The sequence below is a fragment of the Phaethon aethereus genome (assembly GCF_964289735.1).
Source record: "Phaethon aethereus genome assembly, chromosome: 3".
In the NCBI taxonomy this organism is placed as follows: Eukaryota; Metazoa; Chordata; class Aves; order Phaethontiformes; family Phaethontidae; genus Phaethon; species Phaethon aethereus.
Window position 1 is genome coordinate 34,896,224 of NC_138576.1, and position 17,652 is coordinate 34,913,875.

General features: G+C 37.7%; 1 protein-coding gene across 9 annotated transcripts in view; it reads left to right on the top strand.

Annotated features, from left to right (window-relative positions):
* RIMS1 (regulating synaptic membrane exocytosis 1) overlaps positions 1-17,652 on the top strand; it is a gene marked incomplete at its 5' end in the record, with an annotated part of 337,770 nt that overhangs the window by 268,221 nt on the left and 51,897 nt on the right. For 5 of the 9 annotated variants that reach the window (XM_081997758.1, XM_081997761.1, XM_081997759.1 and 2 more), the window contains one exon: positions 2,467-2,633. The exons of the other annotated variants lie outside the window; for them this stretch is intronic. In XM_081997758.1, coding sequence (XP_081853884.1) covers positions 2,467-2,633 — 167 coding nt within the window. The remainder of the gene's footprint in view (positions 1-2,466; positions 2,634-17,652) is intronic. 9 annotated transcript variants of the gene reach the window in all.

Sequence of the window (17,652 nt, forward strand, 5' to 3'; positions counted from 1 at the left end):
TATTATAGAATAATGATAAGAATTAGTGTGCTTTGTATTTCTGTTTCAGAGAGGTTTATTTTGCAATCTCAAAGAAGGCAAGGAGCAAAATTATTTAACGGGCTCTACAAGCCATTTCCAAAAGATAGTTTGAATAAACGTATCAGCATAGTCTCACCTTAACTCCATTGGTCATTGATATTCAGATAAATCACACAAAGTCACTTGGAAAAAGAACCTCCAAATAAATCCTTGCTGGAGTTGAAAATATTTTTAAATATTGGAGTTCTTGAGTCCTCTGTGTTACCCGCTTTATTAAATCACAGTTCTGCTGCATCTGTTTCCATGTCAATGCCTGTTAGACATGTTATTTGAGCTCAAAGTCATCACGCTCCAAGCTATTCTGAAATCATCTGCAGAGTTTTGTTTAGTATTTGAAGCTGAAAATTTACCTTTAGTAAACCAAATCTTCCTCTCCCACAGATGTTTTTATTCAGTCAGCCAGCGCAAGCTCCTCACAGGGTATTGCTAAGAGTTTCCTCAATGCACACTCCTCAAGTCAAACTCCCAGGTTTTTATTCATAAATTGGTTTGTGTTTTTAATCTTTGCGTAGGCTGTCCAGGAGCTGTGAGTAATCCTGAAACATGATGAGACACTAAATTTGTATAACCTGCATTTCTCCTACAGATTTCTGTATTTACAGTCAGTGCTTAGTATCTTCTTCATTCCCTCCCTTTCTCTACTCCCATTAACTTCCTCATCTTACCTTAGATGTTTTACCAAGAGGTTTCCAAGTGTGCTGTGTAGACCTCAGACATAGTTACGGGAAGGCACTGGAGCAATAGAAGATAAACCTGGCTTGAGGACAGGAAGCTTGATACATTCATCTGTATAAACCCGAGTTTGTGTTTGCCAGGCTTTTAAAGTTAAATCATGGCATTTTCCAACTGACTCAGCCTGCAACCCAGTGCCTAATTGAGCTGGGGATATTTCACAGACTGTCACAGCTTTGTGTATAATTCATAAATAAACTTTTATGACTTGCAATTTTACAGGGCACAGATCTGGAAAATGAACTCCCTAGAGTGCCTTCTCAAAAACTGCCTCGTGTTCCCATGTGTTAGTAGTTTTCCCATAACATGCCCTGGCAAGTATACCACTGGTTTAGTCACTTTGCAGGCAAGGGTACCTTGCTCTCTAATGACAGTGGGTTTTAGTTTTGTGAACCTGACAATGATTTGATCCTCATATCTCTGTGACTGAGGATTTAGGTAAGTGTGACATGGCTAGGATTGAAACTTCCTTATCATAGAATCATTTAGGTTGGAAAAGACCTCCAAGATCATCAAGTCCAGCTGTTAACCTAACACTGCCAAGTCCACCACTAAACCATGTCCCTAAGTGCCACATCTACATGTCTTCTAAATACCTCGAGGGATGGTGACTAACCACTTCCCTGGGCAGCCTGTTCCAATGCTTGACAACCCTTTCAGTGAAAAATTTTTTCTTAATATACAATCTAAACCTCCCCTGGTGCAACTTGAGGCAGTTTCCCCTCGTCCTATCACTTGTTACTTGGGAGAAGAGACCACCTCGTTACAACCTCCTTTGAGGTAGTTGTAGAGAGTGATAAGGTCTCCCCGAGCCTTCTTTTCTCCAGGCTAAACAACCTCAGTTCCCTTTATATATGTCTGGCTGATGATGTAAGTAATACAAGCATTATGTAATAGGCAGTGTGGTGTCGCAGTTGGTTTTAATCAAAGCTTCTGCTGTTAGCAAAAGGGTAATAATTTCTACCCTGTCCACATATTTCCGCTGCTGGGTCTTCTGCTAGTCCTCACACATGTGTGCATGTAAAAGCAACTAGATTAAGGCACTGATCTGCCTGAAAACAAATACTATTTTTGCCGAGTTATCTTTCTGCCTGACTAATCTTTTTGTATCATGATACAAAGAGATACTTCGTGGTAGAAAATGTATTTTTTTCCTTTTCTGATAGTACTGTAGGTATTGAAATCAATCCCCAATGCCAGCTTCATGTAGCATTACATTTCATTCAGACTCATACACAGTTCTCCTGTTCTGAACTAACCCTGTACAAGTATTTCATAGCATATTTTTTAATATTTTAAAAATTAAAAAAAAATCTGTAGCCAAACAGCTGGTATGCATGTGCTTGAGAAGATGTCTGTCCACTGCATAAATACTTCATTATTATAGTTCCAGCATACTAAAGAACCAGCAGCCTATTTGAATTCCAATGCTGTAATTTATTTCAATTGTCTTATTTAGTCCATAAATACCATGTTTGATTTCCTCACTGGACATAAAAACATTATTTAATATAGCCATTTCTCTGAATTTCATACAACTTTCTTAGATCTAAAAGCCGTTAGAGACAATTGTCATGCTTAGGTCATTTGTTGTCTCAATATATGCATTATGTTTTGATGAGATTCCTCACCCTTTCTTTTCTTGATCTCTAGTATAATATACAAACAGATCAGTACAGAAGTTGTGATAACGTCTCTGCCAAATCATCAGATAGTGATGTCAGTGATGTGTCAGCCATTTCCCGAACCAGCAGTGCCTCACGCCTCAGCAGCACAAGTTTTATGTCAGAGCAATCTGAACGCCCTCGGGGCAGAATCAGGTGAGTTCTCAGTGCAGCTTCAATTGTATGACACCCCCTCTTTCATTTAGGCCAAAATACAACCAGAAATTATTAAAATTAGAAGACCGCAACATAAGAATTTATGAAAATTGTCTATGCACATACAAACTCTTCCATTGCTAGGCTAAGATGACAATATTTTTGCAGCTGTACATCTAAAACAGAAAGCAAACTTCCCATGAAGAGATGACAGATTAATGTATTTGTGGCAAGTGGAACTTGAGCACGCACTTTGATCTCATTGATGGCTATGAATCAGTTTCATCTATATGCCAATAAGATATTACAGCAGAAATATTACTGGATTTTTCATCTAAAGAATTTTCTTTCATAAAAGCTCTATTTTTCCTTCTTTCAATCTGCACATTTATTTCCCCACCTTCCTGCCTTTATTTTGCTGTTTTCCTGCATATGATAAATTACTAACTTTGAAACAAGTATTTGTGTAGTAATTTTGATATCTCTGGTTCAAGTGTAGTTTAATTCACTTGCATTATTGATAATCAGATATCTCTTTCATCCTTGGTAATTTATTCTCTGTTTAGTGCTTTTATAGATACACAAATTGGTTCCGGTCTCCATTTAACTTCATGACACGCACAGCTATAATGGCTTGGTAATCTATGATGAACTCCTAAAAATTTGACTTTGAGTGTTACAACACATGAGAAGAATTAGGAACTATAAAAAAATTATCCCTATAGAAGATATCAGACTGATAAAAGTCTGGACAGCATCATTTAGTACTTCAGAACATTTCCAGGCAGACTCACTATCAGAGAAGTGCTGCAGGCTTTTTGATCTGTTCATGGAATGGAAAAGTATGTTAGGGAAAGTCAGAAACTGGCCTCTATGTGTGAACAAGCTCCACCTCATGTTTTTGTTAAGGGAAGTTCACAAGGGTATTCAAAGTCATGTTTCTGATCGGTGAATTTATAACCTGACAGTTGCAGTAATCCACAATCCAGCAGAACACTGCGGTGGAACTGTAAATGTATTTGAAGTTATTCAAGTGTTTAAAGTTATTTCAGTTCATGTGTTTAAATGCTGCATTTCATTATGTCCTAGCTTTTCAGTGCTTGTCTCTTACAGAGGACTTTAGTCATACCAAATTGCCTGTATTTTCTCAACATTCAATTTTCTCAACTAGGCCCTGTCACAGTGTCTTTGTCAGGTTGAACAAAATAGGATATTTTCCCATAAATATCTCTGTGTTGAACAGATTTTATCAGAAATGTTCTTTGGGTTCAGAATGTCTGGTCACGAACATCAGAACTAGGAGAATCACTAACCTCATGTGAGGCTGGAAAGGGGGAAACCTAGGGTCAAAACCTTGCTCTCATTGAACCTCTTGCATTCTAACAAGGATCAGAGCACCTTGGGTACAGGATTAGCCAATTTAGTGTACAAAACCAAGTGTCTGCAATGGGAGCTCCAGTTCAGCTTCGCTCAGTACTTCAGGTAGTACTTCTACAGTTAACAAAATTTATATTTATACAGTGCAGCTCATTCAGTAGAAATATGAGGAAAAAATTAATAAGTTCATAAATTACTCATAACTTCCAATATTTTTCTTCTAAGATGGCAGTGGTTTTGGTCCCCTGAAAGACCTGTTAAGATAAGTGGGAGATGTCTTTAGTCGGTTCCTTGTGCAGCTTGCTTATTACATAGAAATGAAGAGTTAACTGCGGAAAAGGGTTGATCGTATTATGAACTATTTTTTCAAAGTGAGATTTGTGCTGTTTAACTTTAGCCTTAAAAACTATGTGTTTACAGCAGAATTCATGTAAAAAATAGTTTTTTGTTAAATTATTTGTCTAACTTCCCTAAGTCACCATTAAAAAGAAGAAAACACCTATTATCTCAGATGGTTCACCTCATCTTCAGATAGATGTCAAAGACAGGTGAATTGTCCTTTTCTAGCATTAATTATTGAAGGAACCCTAGATGACTTGTTTAGATTGCTTGTTTTAGACATCTAAAATTAAGTTGAATGGATTCTTTCTTTTAATTACTAGTATAATTAGTGTTTAAGTTCAAGGGATTAGAAAATTGAAGTTCAAGTTTGATTAGTAATTTGAAGTTTAAATTTTATTTTTGCCTCCAAGGAACCTCATGTTAACATATATTAAGCGAGATGGGATGGGATGGGATGGGAAGGGATGGTCGAGCAGGAGGGGCAAGGAAAAGAGCATTTTTTAATTTCCTGTATTCTGTCTTACTGAAATCACATATCCACAATCATCTTCATTTGGAAGCGTGTCATCCCAGTGGCCATGGCAAGAGTGTGAGTGTAATGTTAGTATTTAGAGAGAAAGTTCATTGAACTGCCTTTTTTATGCACCTGCTTTTGCTCTCCAGATACCTTCTGGAGATGAGAGCAGTGAAGAATCTAGTAAGCATACAGAAACTTAAAGGAGATGGCCCAGTTTTAGCCACCTCACTAAACTAAGTCATTCAACTAGTATCTTTAGGTGCCTGTTGTATCCAGAAGAAGAATACATAAATTCAGAATACACAAGCAAGAATCCTGGTCTGCATCACCTTTGGAAAAGGTGTCTGTCTCTCTCCATTGAGTAGAGGATAATGAATCCTAGGTCCATTGAACAGCAAGAGTTAATTAAATTAAATGCAGAAATGTGACTGGAGAGTACTCCAGAGTTCAGATTAGTAACTTGAAGTGAAACTGTGCTCCTCTAACATTTACACATGAGCTAAAAACCACTGGTTGGTTATTCATATTAAGAGTTGTGGTGTCAAATTTCCAAACATGAAGTGTGCCAGCTTAACACAGCAGTAGTTTTAGTTAATATTGTTAGTCACTACAACCCAATCATTCCTCATATTAATGCATCTGTGAAAAGGGTTATAAAATAAGCTCCTAGACACATGAAAATATAAGATATTGTCCTCTTTAGGACTATCATTAAGAAAGCAAACTTTTGTTGTAATTTTGTACAAAATAACATTACTTTTAAATGTCAGAAGGTCAGAGGTTTCAGGTCATAGAGAGTGTAGTTTATATCCACTAACTTCACCACCAGTTCTACCAGCACAAACAGCTTCCTGACCTTTCCTCCCAAATCCTAATAGAGGAAAGATCCTTAAAAAAGCTAGCTAATGCCTTTTCCCTGTCAGTCCAGGCAGAATCAACCAATCTCTCTTCTATCTCACTTTTGAAGGTTTGAGATTCTATCATTTCAGATAATGCATTCTATTACCCTATGTTTATAAATAGTTATTTCTTTATTCAAGCAGTAAAGATTTTAAAACCTCAAAGCACATCTCTTTCTTGTCACTTTCAGGTGTATGTGTATTAGCTATAAATGTGTAACAATTTATGGTCTTTTTCAGCAAATTGTAATTTTAATAACTCCTTGAGTTACATTGTATTCAAATTAAATTGTACTTTTCATAATCTACGTCTTTTATAGAATAAAACACCTCAATAGCAAGGATAAAACCAGTTGATGCAGAACAACATAGAAATACTGTGCATCTTATTTGAATAGCTAGATAACAGACAAGCTGTTCTTCAGGTCAAAACTCCCAAATTTAAAGTTTTGTAGTAATAGGAAACTTGAACATGCTGAAGAAGTTAGTCACATAGGGAGAATGAAAGCAAATCTTCCGTTTCCTTTAATCAATGACAAGACTGTGTCTAAACCTTTTAAGGCAGAAGACGAATTTAATTCCTACAGTATATTTGTAATTGAATTACATGTCAGAAAGCTGTCACATAGCATGCATAGAAAATACTGTTGGTTAATCTCCAGTCTGGAGATTTTGTTGATTAACACTTCCAATAGGCTGCAAGAGGGAATTATGATTGATGCAAGTTATGAATATAAGTATATAAAATAGCTTCTTCATTTCTGATTTGTTTAGCATTTTGAGGTGGATATTATAACAAATGGCTGTGCGTGAATAAACTAGTCTGCATATGTAATTATTCCAAACATCTTCCATGTTGCTATCTTGGGAAGTCTGGTTGACTGCCATGCTCTCTAGTGGAAGTGCAGGAAAATATCAGGCATTTTTTTTCTGGGAAGAAAATGTTCCCTGAATTTTGGGAACGAAGTGTTCTGGGACTTTTGACTTGAATCAGAATCAGACTTGTGAATTTGGCTTGCCATAGCATTTGGAGTTTGTGTATATTTCATGACTGAAGTCAGATTACCAGTCGTTCTTTATGGAGGTTTGCTTTCATCAGTCACAGTCTTTATGCATTCATAATACAGTCAAGCAGTGTTTTGGGCCTGTGTATGCTACAGATGTTACTGTATATGATTCAGGAACATTTCTCCCATCCTAAATGAAGCAGAAGGAAATTCTTCATGGTTTAATGCAAATGATTGATAAATAATGATCTATGTTAAATACATGGTGATTAATCAGCACCATATGGGCTTGATCAGCCAAAGAAGGACATTTGCTCAGTTCATTGAAAAACATGCCCAATGATGTCACTGGATCATTTTTTAGAGGCCTGTTTATACAAAGATACCAAAGATACCTGGATTTCTTGATGAAGTCAAAGAAGGAACTGTCATGCACAGTAGAGGTGAGCTGGAGGTTTCTGTTCTGGAGGATTTAGCAAGTTGGCTACCATAAGATGTTTCACTTAAATCTGGCTGAACAAAATCTACCAAGTATATGAAAGAATAGATAACTACTTTTAAGGTGAATTTCTCTCTGTGTATCTGGATTTCCAACAAATTGTTCCTGCATTAGGAATATCACAGTTATTCCTCATTTTAAATTTGAAAATCACATCTTTACTAAGAACTGTATTTAGTGTCGTCACATCTTTAGTAAGAATTATATTTAGTATCTTAATAAATGTGTGGTATACAATGATATAATTATGTATGTATGTGCCATATTTTCATCTGATTTTCATGCATTGCTTAACTGAATGCTTAAGTTTAATTAAAATATTTTAAATAGGCCTATGAAAGAAAGAGGATAATATAATAGGTTGTAACAGTGGACTTAGACCAGTCCCAATTTCTTTCTCATATTATACCATGACACTGAATGGCTTGTATCTCAAACCTATGTATGCTTCTTGTGATTCAGGTATGTTCTCAGTACATTACTGAAGGAAAAGAACTTCTTTGGTTCTCTCTGACAAACCTGTTTATTCCCAGTTTCCAGAACAGCACAACAATTTGCATGTAGCTGTTATCCTTTCAGTACACTAGAACTTTACCCCTAGTACACTTGAGCCTTCAGTCATGAACAATGGAGAGCAAAATGACAACATGTGATCAAGTGAGGAAGTGGTGGATGAGTTGGCAAGCAAAGGGTACAGGGTCATGTAGACAGGCAGGACCTCATAATCAACAAAACAGGGCAGGAAGGAGCCCACCCCAAGTGTATGCACACCAGTAAGGAGGTGCTTGAGAGGAGAGCATCTGCGGGGTGTTCTTACACCTATTCAGAGAGATCAATACAGCTGGGTGGCTCTCTGAATGGCTTGTGCACTAATGCATGGGGAACAAACGAGGAATTAGAGGTATGTTATGCAGCTGTGGGGCTGTGATCTTATCAGGATCACAGAGATATGGTCGGATAGCTCACATGACTGGAGCATGCGATCCATGGAAGCATGGCAAGGAAGGGATGTTGCCCTTTATGTGAAAGAGCAGGGAGATCTGCCAGAGGTGAGTGATGAACCAGCTGAGAGTTTATGGGTCAGGATTAGAGGGCCAACCAATGTCATGTTGTTGTGGGTGTCTGCTATGGACTTCTTGATCAGGAAGAAGTAGATGAAACTCACAGGGTCTGGTTTGCTTGGGGAGCTTGAATCATCCTGATATCTGCTGGATGAGTGGGCACAAGCAATCCAGGAGGTTTCTGGAGTGTATTGAGGGAAAGTCTGGAGCAATGAGTCAGAAAAGGATGATCAGATAAGGGAACATTTAAACAAACTGGACATGGGCTAGTTGTTAGCACCTGACAAGATGCACCCATGAGTACTAAATGAGCTGGTGCTGATCAGTGTCATTGCATGGTCACTGAATAATCTTTGGAACATCATGGCAACCAGACAATGTTCTTGACTGGGAGAAAGAAATTGTTACTACTGTCTTCAAGAAGGACATGGGAGATCTGGGGAACTATAGGCCTGTTAGCCTCAACTCAACCCCTGGGAAGGTGATGGAGCAAATAATCCTGGAAACTATTTACAAACACACAGAACAAGAGGATGATTGTGAATAGTCAGCATGAATTTACAAAGGGGAAGTCATGCCTGGCCAGCCTGATAGCCTTCTTTCATTAGTTGACTGGCTTGGTGAATGAGGAGAACAGGAGACGTTCTCTATCTTGTCTTTAGTAAGGCTTTCAAGACTCTCTTCCAAAACATCCTCATAGACAAACTGAGGAAGTACAGCCTAGGTAAGTGAACAGTGAGGCAGATTGAAAACTGGCTGAATGCCAGGCTCATAGGGTTGTGATCTGTGACACAAAGTCCAGCTGGAGGCAAGTCATCAGTGTTATATGCCTCAGGTCAATATTGTGGCAGTACTGTTTAACATCTTCGTTAGTGACTGGGATGATGGGGCACAGTGTACCCTCAGCAGCTCTGCAGACAACAGAAAACTGATAGGAATGGTTGATAGTCTAGGTGGATGTGACACTATTCAGAGGGACCTCGACAGGATGGAGAAATGGGCCAATAGGAACCTCATGAAGTTCAACAAGGGAAATGCAAAATCCTGCATCTGGGGAGGAATAGCCCCATGTACCATTACACATCGGGAGCTCACAACTGGAAAGCAGCTTTGCAGCTGGAAAGCAGCTTTGCAGGAAAAACCCTAGGATCCTTGTTGACACCAAGTTGAACCTGAGCCAGCAATGTGTCCTTGCAGCAAAGAAGGACAATACCATCCTGGGCTGCATTAGGAATAGTGTTGCCAGCAGGCTGAGGAACATGATTCTTCCCCTTTACTCAACTCTAGTGAGGCATATCTGGAGTGCTGAGTCCAGTTCTGGGCTCCTCAGTACAAGAGACATGGAGCTACTGGAGCAAGTCCAGCAAAGGACCATGAAGATGATGAAGGGGTTGGACCATCTGTCATACAAGGTGGGGCCGAGAGAGCTGAGACTGTTCAGCCTGGAGAAGAGAAGGCTCAGGAGAATCTTACCCATGTTCATAAATACCTGATGAAAGACAGTAAAGACGACAGAAACAGACTCTTTTCAGTGAAAGAATGAGAGGCAATGGAACACAAAATGAAATAAGGGAAATCCTACTTAACCTTTTTTCAGCATAATTTATTGAACACTGGAACAGATGGCTCAGAGATGCTGTGCAGTCTCAATACTGGGGGATATCCAAAACCCAACTGGATAGGGCCCTGAGCAACCTGCTGTCATTGACCCTGCAGTGAGCAGGAGGGTTGGACTGAACAGTCTCCAAAGGTGTCCTCCAACCTCAATTATTCTGTGATTTTATGAAGAATGTATTGGGTAGGTGAGTATGCTGTATCTGGAAATGACTTCTAATTAAAGTCATATTGGGGTTGAAGCTAAATGAAATTAAAATACATAGTCATAGAATGCAAAATATATGACAGTTAAGTGTGAAACAACATAGGTGATAGAAATGAAAATTTTTTTCATCTGTATTTAACTCACAAATTCTTTCTCCCATTTACACGTCACCTGTTATAGATGCTGACCCTTTACCTCACTCATATGCATACTTTACAACTAAAGTTGCATTTGTCAGAGGCAATCTTCTGTACTCATAGCACACTAGATTTTTATCATCCATCCTTCCCTCAGGGTTTCCTTACAGTTTCATTCAGGTTCAGATCTTATTCCACACATGCACACACATGCATGCACAACGCTATCGATTCTTAACCAATTTAGGAGTCTGGTTCTCCACCCTGTGATTTTTGTTTTAATTCTCTGAGTGTGCGTGCACACACTTTAATATGCACATACTTCGGAAATGCAAATGACACTTTCGCAGATTAGGTTATCTCTTGCCTTCCACTCTGCTGCTATCAAATCATTATCACACTTAGAGGAAGAATATTGGGTTTCCTGCCTGTTGAGGCAACAGGTACATGTTACTAGGAAGCTTCTCCCTTTGCTAAAATGTATATGTTGTGTATGTTTGATCCTGTGTTCTTTATACAAATCTGTGTAAGGGCAAGCTCACATTATATAATGAAAGGACTGTGCTATATAAATTTGCAGTCAAATATGCAGTACTGTAGCTTAGCATGAGAGGGATCTGTTTGGGTACACTAGGCCAAATTGGTTGTTCTTGATTTTTATAGCTCTCACTGCTGGTATTCTGTATAAAAATATATATTATGCTCATTGTGCAAGATGCTATCAACATAGATCGTTGTCTGGCAAAGGAGACATTGTCATGCACTTGGAAGCATGGTGGTTCCTCGTTCTAGGATTTTGAGGGCCTTCTGCGTGTTGTACTAGTAGATTGATCTTGTGTACTATATATGCTGCAGCACTGCAAACAAATTTAAAAAAGTAATCTTATTACTTGCATACCTCCTGCATGCCTAGCTGTATGCCATCAGGTGTTAACGATCAGTGTTCTAGCAGTGTGCTCATCTGGGTCTCTTTCTCAGTAGATGTTAGCAATATATGAAGGGCTAGATCCTAGCGACTACAAATCTCCACAGCTCCACGGGCAGCGGTGTGGCAATATCAGTCCGCATCACGTTGGAAATCGGGTCCTTAATTGGCATTTTCAAAAGGGTGTTTCTTGCTTTTGTGGTTAAATTCTGCCACATGCCGCATTTCAAAACATCACTGTGGAAGGTCTGTTCCCACATTTCTCAGGCCTAAAGCACTGAACAGTCAATTACATACTCATAGCAGTACCAGAAATTACGAATTCCACGGCATATATATTCACATATGAATCGGATTAGCCTTTCTGGAAATTTTAACTCCAGATTATTACAGATTGTCACATTTCTAAAGAATCTTGGACTAAATTCTCATGTGTTATTCATCTTCCATATTATATCTGCTTCAAAGCTTGCATGGCTAAGCACTTGCGAATTTATAGATGGCTGCAGTTGTAATTTATCGGCTGGACTGTGGATCATCAAAATCCATACTTCAATATGATTTTTTTTTAATCAACTGTCAAAGCCCTAGTGCAAAGGTGTTCATTGAAACAATATTAATTTCTGTTCATAATATGAACTGGAGAGATAATACTGAAGTTGTCCTCTTTTCTGAAGCTTTCTTTGAATTTTCATGATTTTTAATGTTCAAAAGGATGAGAGAGTTCCCAGTTTATTTTTTAAATTATGTCTCTGAAAATTAAGCTTGACTGAAGAGTATTTCTTGACCTGAGTATTTCTTTCTCATGACAACTTCTAGATCTTGTAATTTTCAGGTACAAATTTTTTTTAAGGTGACTAGGCTGGGCTTCATATAAGTATGAAATCCTTTGTCTTCTATATAAATGGGAATCTCTCTAAGAAAGAAATAGGAGATACTAGAACTGAGCTATACTGTTTAAAGTAATTCATATATTTATAATGCAATAATATTTTTTCATTTGTACATTTTCATATTTGTACATTTACACTTACATGTACAAATAACAAAAATATTATCAGAAATAAGTGGTTCTTCCTTCTAATTTGAATAATTAAATCATACCGATTTTAATAGCTATTATAGTTCAGAATCAAATTTCAAGCCTCACACTTTAACCTGCAAGACTAACTTTCAGGTTTTGTGTTACAGTTCAGTAAAGTGTAACTGAAAAACTGTGTAATATTTGTAAGCATATAAAGGCTCTCAACTTCGTAGGAACTAAATATGTTTTCTAACTTCAGTGTGTAGCAACTGCATTTTATTATATCATTGTCTGTTACCTTATAGTCCTCTAGTAATAGATAGCTTCCAAGGGCCAAAGTTAAATTTTTAACCTACATAATTTCTCACTTAATAATATATTGAGTGAAACTGAATTCTTCTAAAGTTACATAAAAATTTACTTGCTTCTTTTGCTGGCCCTTCTTCAAGTCTCCTGCTAGCGAGGACAATGCACAGTGTTCCCTGGGATGAAATTTATTGAATGACTTTCTGTTTCTAGAACCTTGTGTGGTCTGTTTTTTCAGCTTAGACTGGTGGGGGCGATTTTGTTTGCTTCTAAGCAGAAGAGATTATTACCTTAAACTGCTTCACCTTAAAGAAAAATCTACTGCTAATTTTCATTCTCCACCATTTATTGTCATGCACAAAATATAAAATAATGCAAGTAATATGAGACTTCACTGTAGTTTTATTCTTCTCTTTTACCCAGCTAACATCCACAGAAATCCAGGGTCATACTCTATGTGTGATCCAGAGATTCTAATAGAGCAGAAAAACATAGGATTTTTTTTTCATGCAGAGTCTTTCTGGTTTAACGTCACAAGCTCTTAGAATTTAGAGTAAGGAAGGAGAGAGTTTTGCAGAGGCAGATCAGACCTCCAGCTCTGAGAATCATAAAAAAAGAAACACTATGAGTTGACAGCCCAGTTTGTCCTAGTGTTGAGGCCAGTTTCCTCTTCATGGAAAGAAGGGAGGTTTTGGTTCAAGGCACTATTACAGAGCTCAAATTGCTGGGATTCCCTGGTGAACTAAGGTCTCAAAATGTTTAAATAGTCACTCTGTATATTGACAGTGAACGTCACCAAGGGATAGCCATCAGAGCACAGTGGTCTGATTCTTTGTCAGAAGGTCTCTTTTCATGCCATTTGCTTTTGTTGTGTTTGTGTTTGTACTAAGATAGATATTTGGGGGGAATTTGGAGGGAATTGAGCATTTAAAGCATACCTTCATATCAGCAAGCTTAGCTGTGCATGGGGAGGGGAGCAAAAATGGGGAGATGGTTAATAATTTTCTCTGTTGCACAATAGTAACAAGCATTAATGAGTGACCATCAGCAGTAAAGGGAAGGGAAGGATAGTGAGATACAAGACTATGTGTGCAAGAAGAACCAAATGGTTTCAATGAAGGATGAATGAGCACTCCCCACAACCAATGAAGGGCTGTGATTAGTGATTTGTACACAGGTTCAGTGAAGTACATAGCCAGTGCTGCACCACACATGCTTTGCTGGAAAGAGAGATCCAAGCCCATGGCAGCATTTAGAGTGAATCAGGATGTTAACACTTGTTGTATGTTTTATTCTGGCTGGCTGGACTTCTGCATTGTGTTGAGCACTTGCATGGAATTGTCAAACATTTTTCCATTCCCATTAGCTTCGGGAATTAGGCTCTTTCAGCACTTGTATTAACAAGCTAATTGAGCACATGGCAATAGTGACCATCTTCTTTGATTTCCCAAATATTTTTTAACAATTATTTATTTGTAATTTATAAATACAAGCTATTAAAGTTGGTATTAGAACTAAGATATTATACTGCTTTAGCTTTTGTACAGCATGACTAAAACAGTAATGGAATTCCAGTTTGGTATAAAAAAAAGACTGTTAGAAATACCAGAAGACTACTTCTATATTTATGTCACTAATTGTATTACTGATAATTTGCCCGTGTATGACTGTTTCTTTGTAGTCAAGGTTTCTGCTGTAAACAAGACATTTAGGGTCACTAAGCAGAGACTCATTTTCTTATATAATGTAATAAGCAACATTTATTGTGCAGTTGCTTCAGTGGTTTATAGTTCAGTGTTTAAATACTGAGTGAGATTAATTAGTTGATATTGCAATGGAGAACACCTTCTCTCCCATAGCTAGAATGGGAGCATCCATAATGTAGCCAGTGCTGCTGACAGACAGAAGACTTTCTGTGGGTCTTACTATTAAAAATAAACAATGAAACACTTCATTGGATTCATAGCCATATGTCTGCTATATTTTCAGAAGATTCCTTTTCATCTTGGAATTTTCCATTGCAAAGTCTTTATTTAAAAATAGATGTTTGAGTTAACATCTATTATGTGACTGATGCTAGCATTTTTCAATTCAAAGAGCTCTCACCATTCACCAGAGAATGGCATATGGGGTAGCATTATAAGAAGCAGTACTTTTCAAAGCGTAGGATGCTTTAAAATCATCAATGAAACTTGCTCGCTCCATAGTTGCTAATCATACTCCTACTGCAAGAATAAAATGAGGTGAAATCAAGACCACTGACAGTGGGTACTAGATTCTACCAATTTTTTGATCTAGGTTTTCCACATTTAGTATGCTCATCGGCACTGTCTGTTGAATCTTGAAGTATGTGTGTGTGTGTCCCTGGTACATGTTTGTGTTAGTGCTGTGCTCACAAAAGATATAAGTAGTAACTAAAACATGGAGGGTTGACAAAAATAATCAAACTCAATTCAATTTTAGTATTTATTTCAGTGAAAAGACCATGCATACAAACAACTCAATTAGTGGAGGGTCACAACCTAGCAGCCCACACCGCAGTCACCTCCTTCCTCCACTGTATCTCCATGATCTACCCTTACCCAGAGTGTCCATCTGGCAGACCAAAGGGAATAGATTAAGTAGTGAGAACATACAGCAGCCTTTCTTCAGAAGGGCACCTTATTGTATATAGCTCTTATTTGCCTAGTTATCAGATTTCACAAAACTTGTAAAACACTGGTATCTTCAGCTCCTTCCCAATGGATCAGTTCTGGTTGAAATTCATCACCATGAGCCAGAGTGATAGAAGCTGTAAGGATTGCATAAGGAGCACATGAAACAAAGCTAAAAGCTCAGAAATTTCATATCTGAGTTAAAAAATTAAGTTCACTAATTTTTGTCTTTTTTCTGAATTGGAAGTTTATAAGCCACATAAAAATCTGACTTTCAGAGGGGGGTGTGATAAGTAGCACTTGAAACCCTTTAACAAATCTGTACTCATAATAGTGATACGTTTTCACAAGAGTTAGTAATTTTTTCATGATTAGTTAGAACATTATGGTCTGGAAAACAGCATAACAGTAACGTTTTAAATCTGGGTTTAAAAACCACACTAGTTCATCTTTTTATTTACAAGCTGGGCGTTTGACTATTTTCTGTGCGTAACAAACTGATACCCTTATTCAGCTTCCCCCTGGAGAGGTAACTGATACTTGTCAATGAGAGGTCTTTTAAATGATTACACTAGTCTTCAATTTTTTACACACACCAAAAGGTCAAGCTGATGGAAAACTTGTCAGTCTTCAGAGTAACTATTTTGAGTAGTAGTGCTGTGACTGCTACTTTGCTTAAAATACAACAATTTAAAATTAAGAAATATGGATGTAAGACCAAACAGTCCAAGCCGAATTGTCTTGAAAGATTGTACAATTTCACTTTAAAGCAAAATGCAACTTGTGGCTAATGCAAATTCCCTTGCAGGGCTAGCAAAGACTAAGAGCTTCACAGATGTGAACAATTGTGTTCTAGCTGTCATCAGATCTGAGAAATGAAGAAGCATCTTTTTAAAACTTCAGGATGGTTATAGTGTTCATTCTTGCAAAGAAGGAGTTTTTATGCAGCAAAAAGCCTGATAAAGACTTCTAGGCAAAGCTGTAGGGATAAAACCTCTCTAGGAACCCTTTCAGCATTGGGCAGCTTTAAGACTTGGTTGTCTTCTCAGACAGCTGGGAATGCAGATAAGTAGGATGTATGTCTATTTCTTTCTCAGTTTTTGTATTGGGGCACGGTTGACATACTCTGTATGTTTGTATGTATGCATAGATAGATGCGTATGCCGTAATGCCCTCTCTTCTTGTTTCTGGCTATTAGTATCATACTGTTAAGTTAGAAAGATATATGTTTTTGATAGAGGTATCAAAGGTAAAATTTAGGTAAAATTTGTAAAATTCTTCCTCATCTAAATGACCTTATGTTGGCAATAAACTATTACATTGTGAGCTGGTCAGAATTTAAGAAAGCTAGAAGAATATAGCTGAGGACAGGTTACCCAAACCGTAACACAGCATAAGAAACTCACATAGAAATAGACAAAAGAAAAGGAAGGGATTTTTTCACCAACTCTGGCATTGGAGCACCATCATGCTGCCTATGCTGGACATATCCCTGCTTCTGGATAATCTCTGCTGTAATATCTGAAACTATTTGTCTATATTTTGCAGTTGAATTCCCTTTTTCAATTGATATAATCACATAGTGCACACACAGCTATTCATACACAACAACTTTATCCCAGCACATTATTTCATGTCAGCAACTTGCTATGCCCAGACCAGGAGTCCTGCTTGTCGGGGCTCGTGAGCTTGGGCATAGTGCCACCAAGTGCAGCTCTGTTGGCTTCTCACTCCAGTGTTGGTTTGTTTACAAGAAGCTTTTGGTCCCTGCGTTACTTCATGTCTTCGTGTCAAGAGAAGATAATAATGGTAACAGAATAGCAAGCATACGGACTGTCTTCTTTTGAACAAGTGCTGGAAGAGAGTATATAGTAATTTGGTTTGAGAATGATCTTTTGCATTAGTCTGTGATTTTATGGTTAGTCTCCGTGCCTCCAGATAACATAACTTACAAGTATTTGGAAGAGAAATTCAAACACAGTCAAGTATAAGAGTTCATCCAGAATAGTGAAGGTATGTTTAAGTTCATCAATGAAAATTACTCAGACAATAAAAGTCAGAAAACTACAATTTCAACAAAGTTTGGCTGGCTGAGCAATTCACTGAATTGGCTGAATTTGCCTGGCTAAGCAATTAACTGAATTTCACTCACTGAAATTGATAATGACCAGAAATGGAAGGACGACCAGCAAATTGTCTTGAAGAGCTGTCAAAATAAATTTTAAATCACCAAAACCCCTCAGTCTACAGTACTTCAACTGAAAACAGAAAGGAAAAACTGAACAGTTCCGATTTGTTAAGTTTATGGCTGTTCATTCTTCAGTTCTTGATAAAATGTGTTTTTATAAAAATTCACCTGATTAAGAATGTAGCCTAAAATGGAAAGCAAAAAAAAATTTTATGGGTCTCAGACTGATGTATATCTGTTTAAAAAATCAGGAGGAGGTGA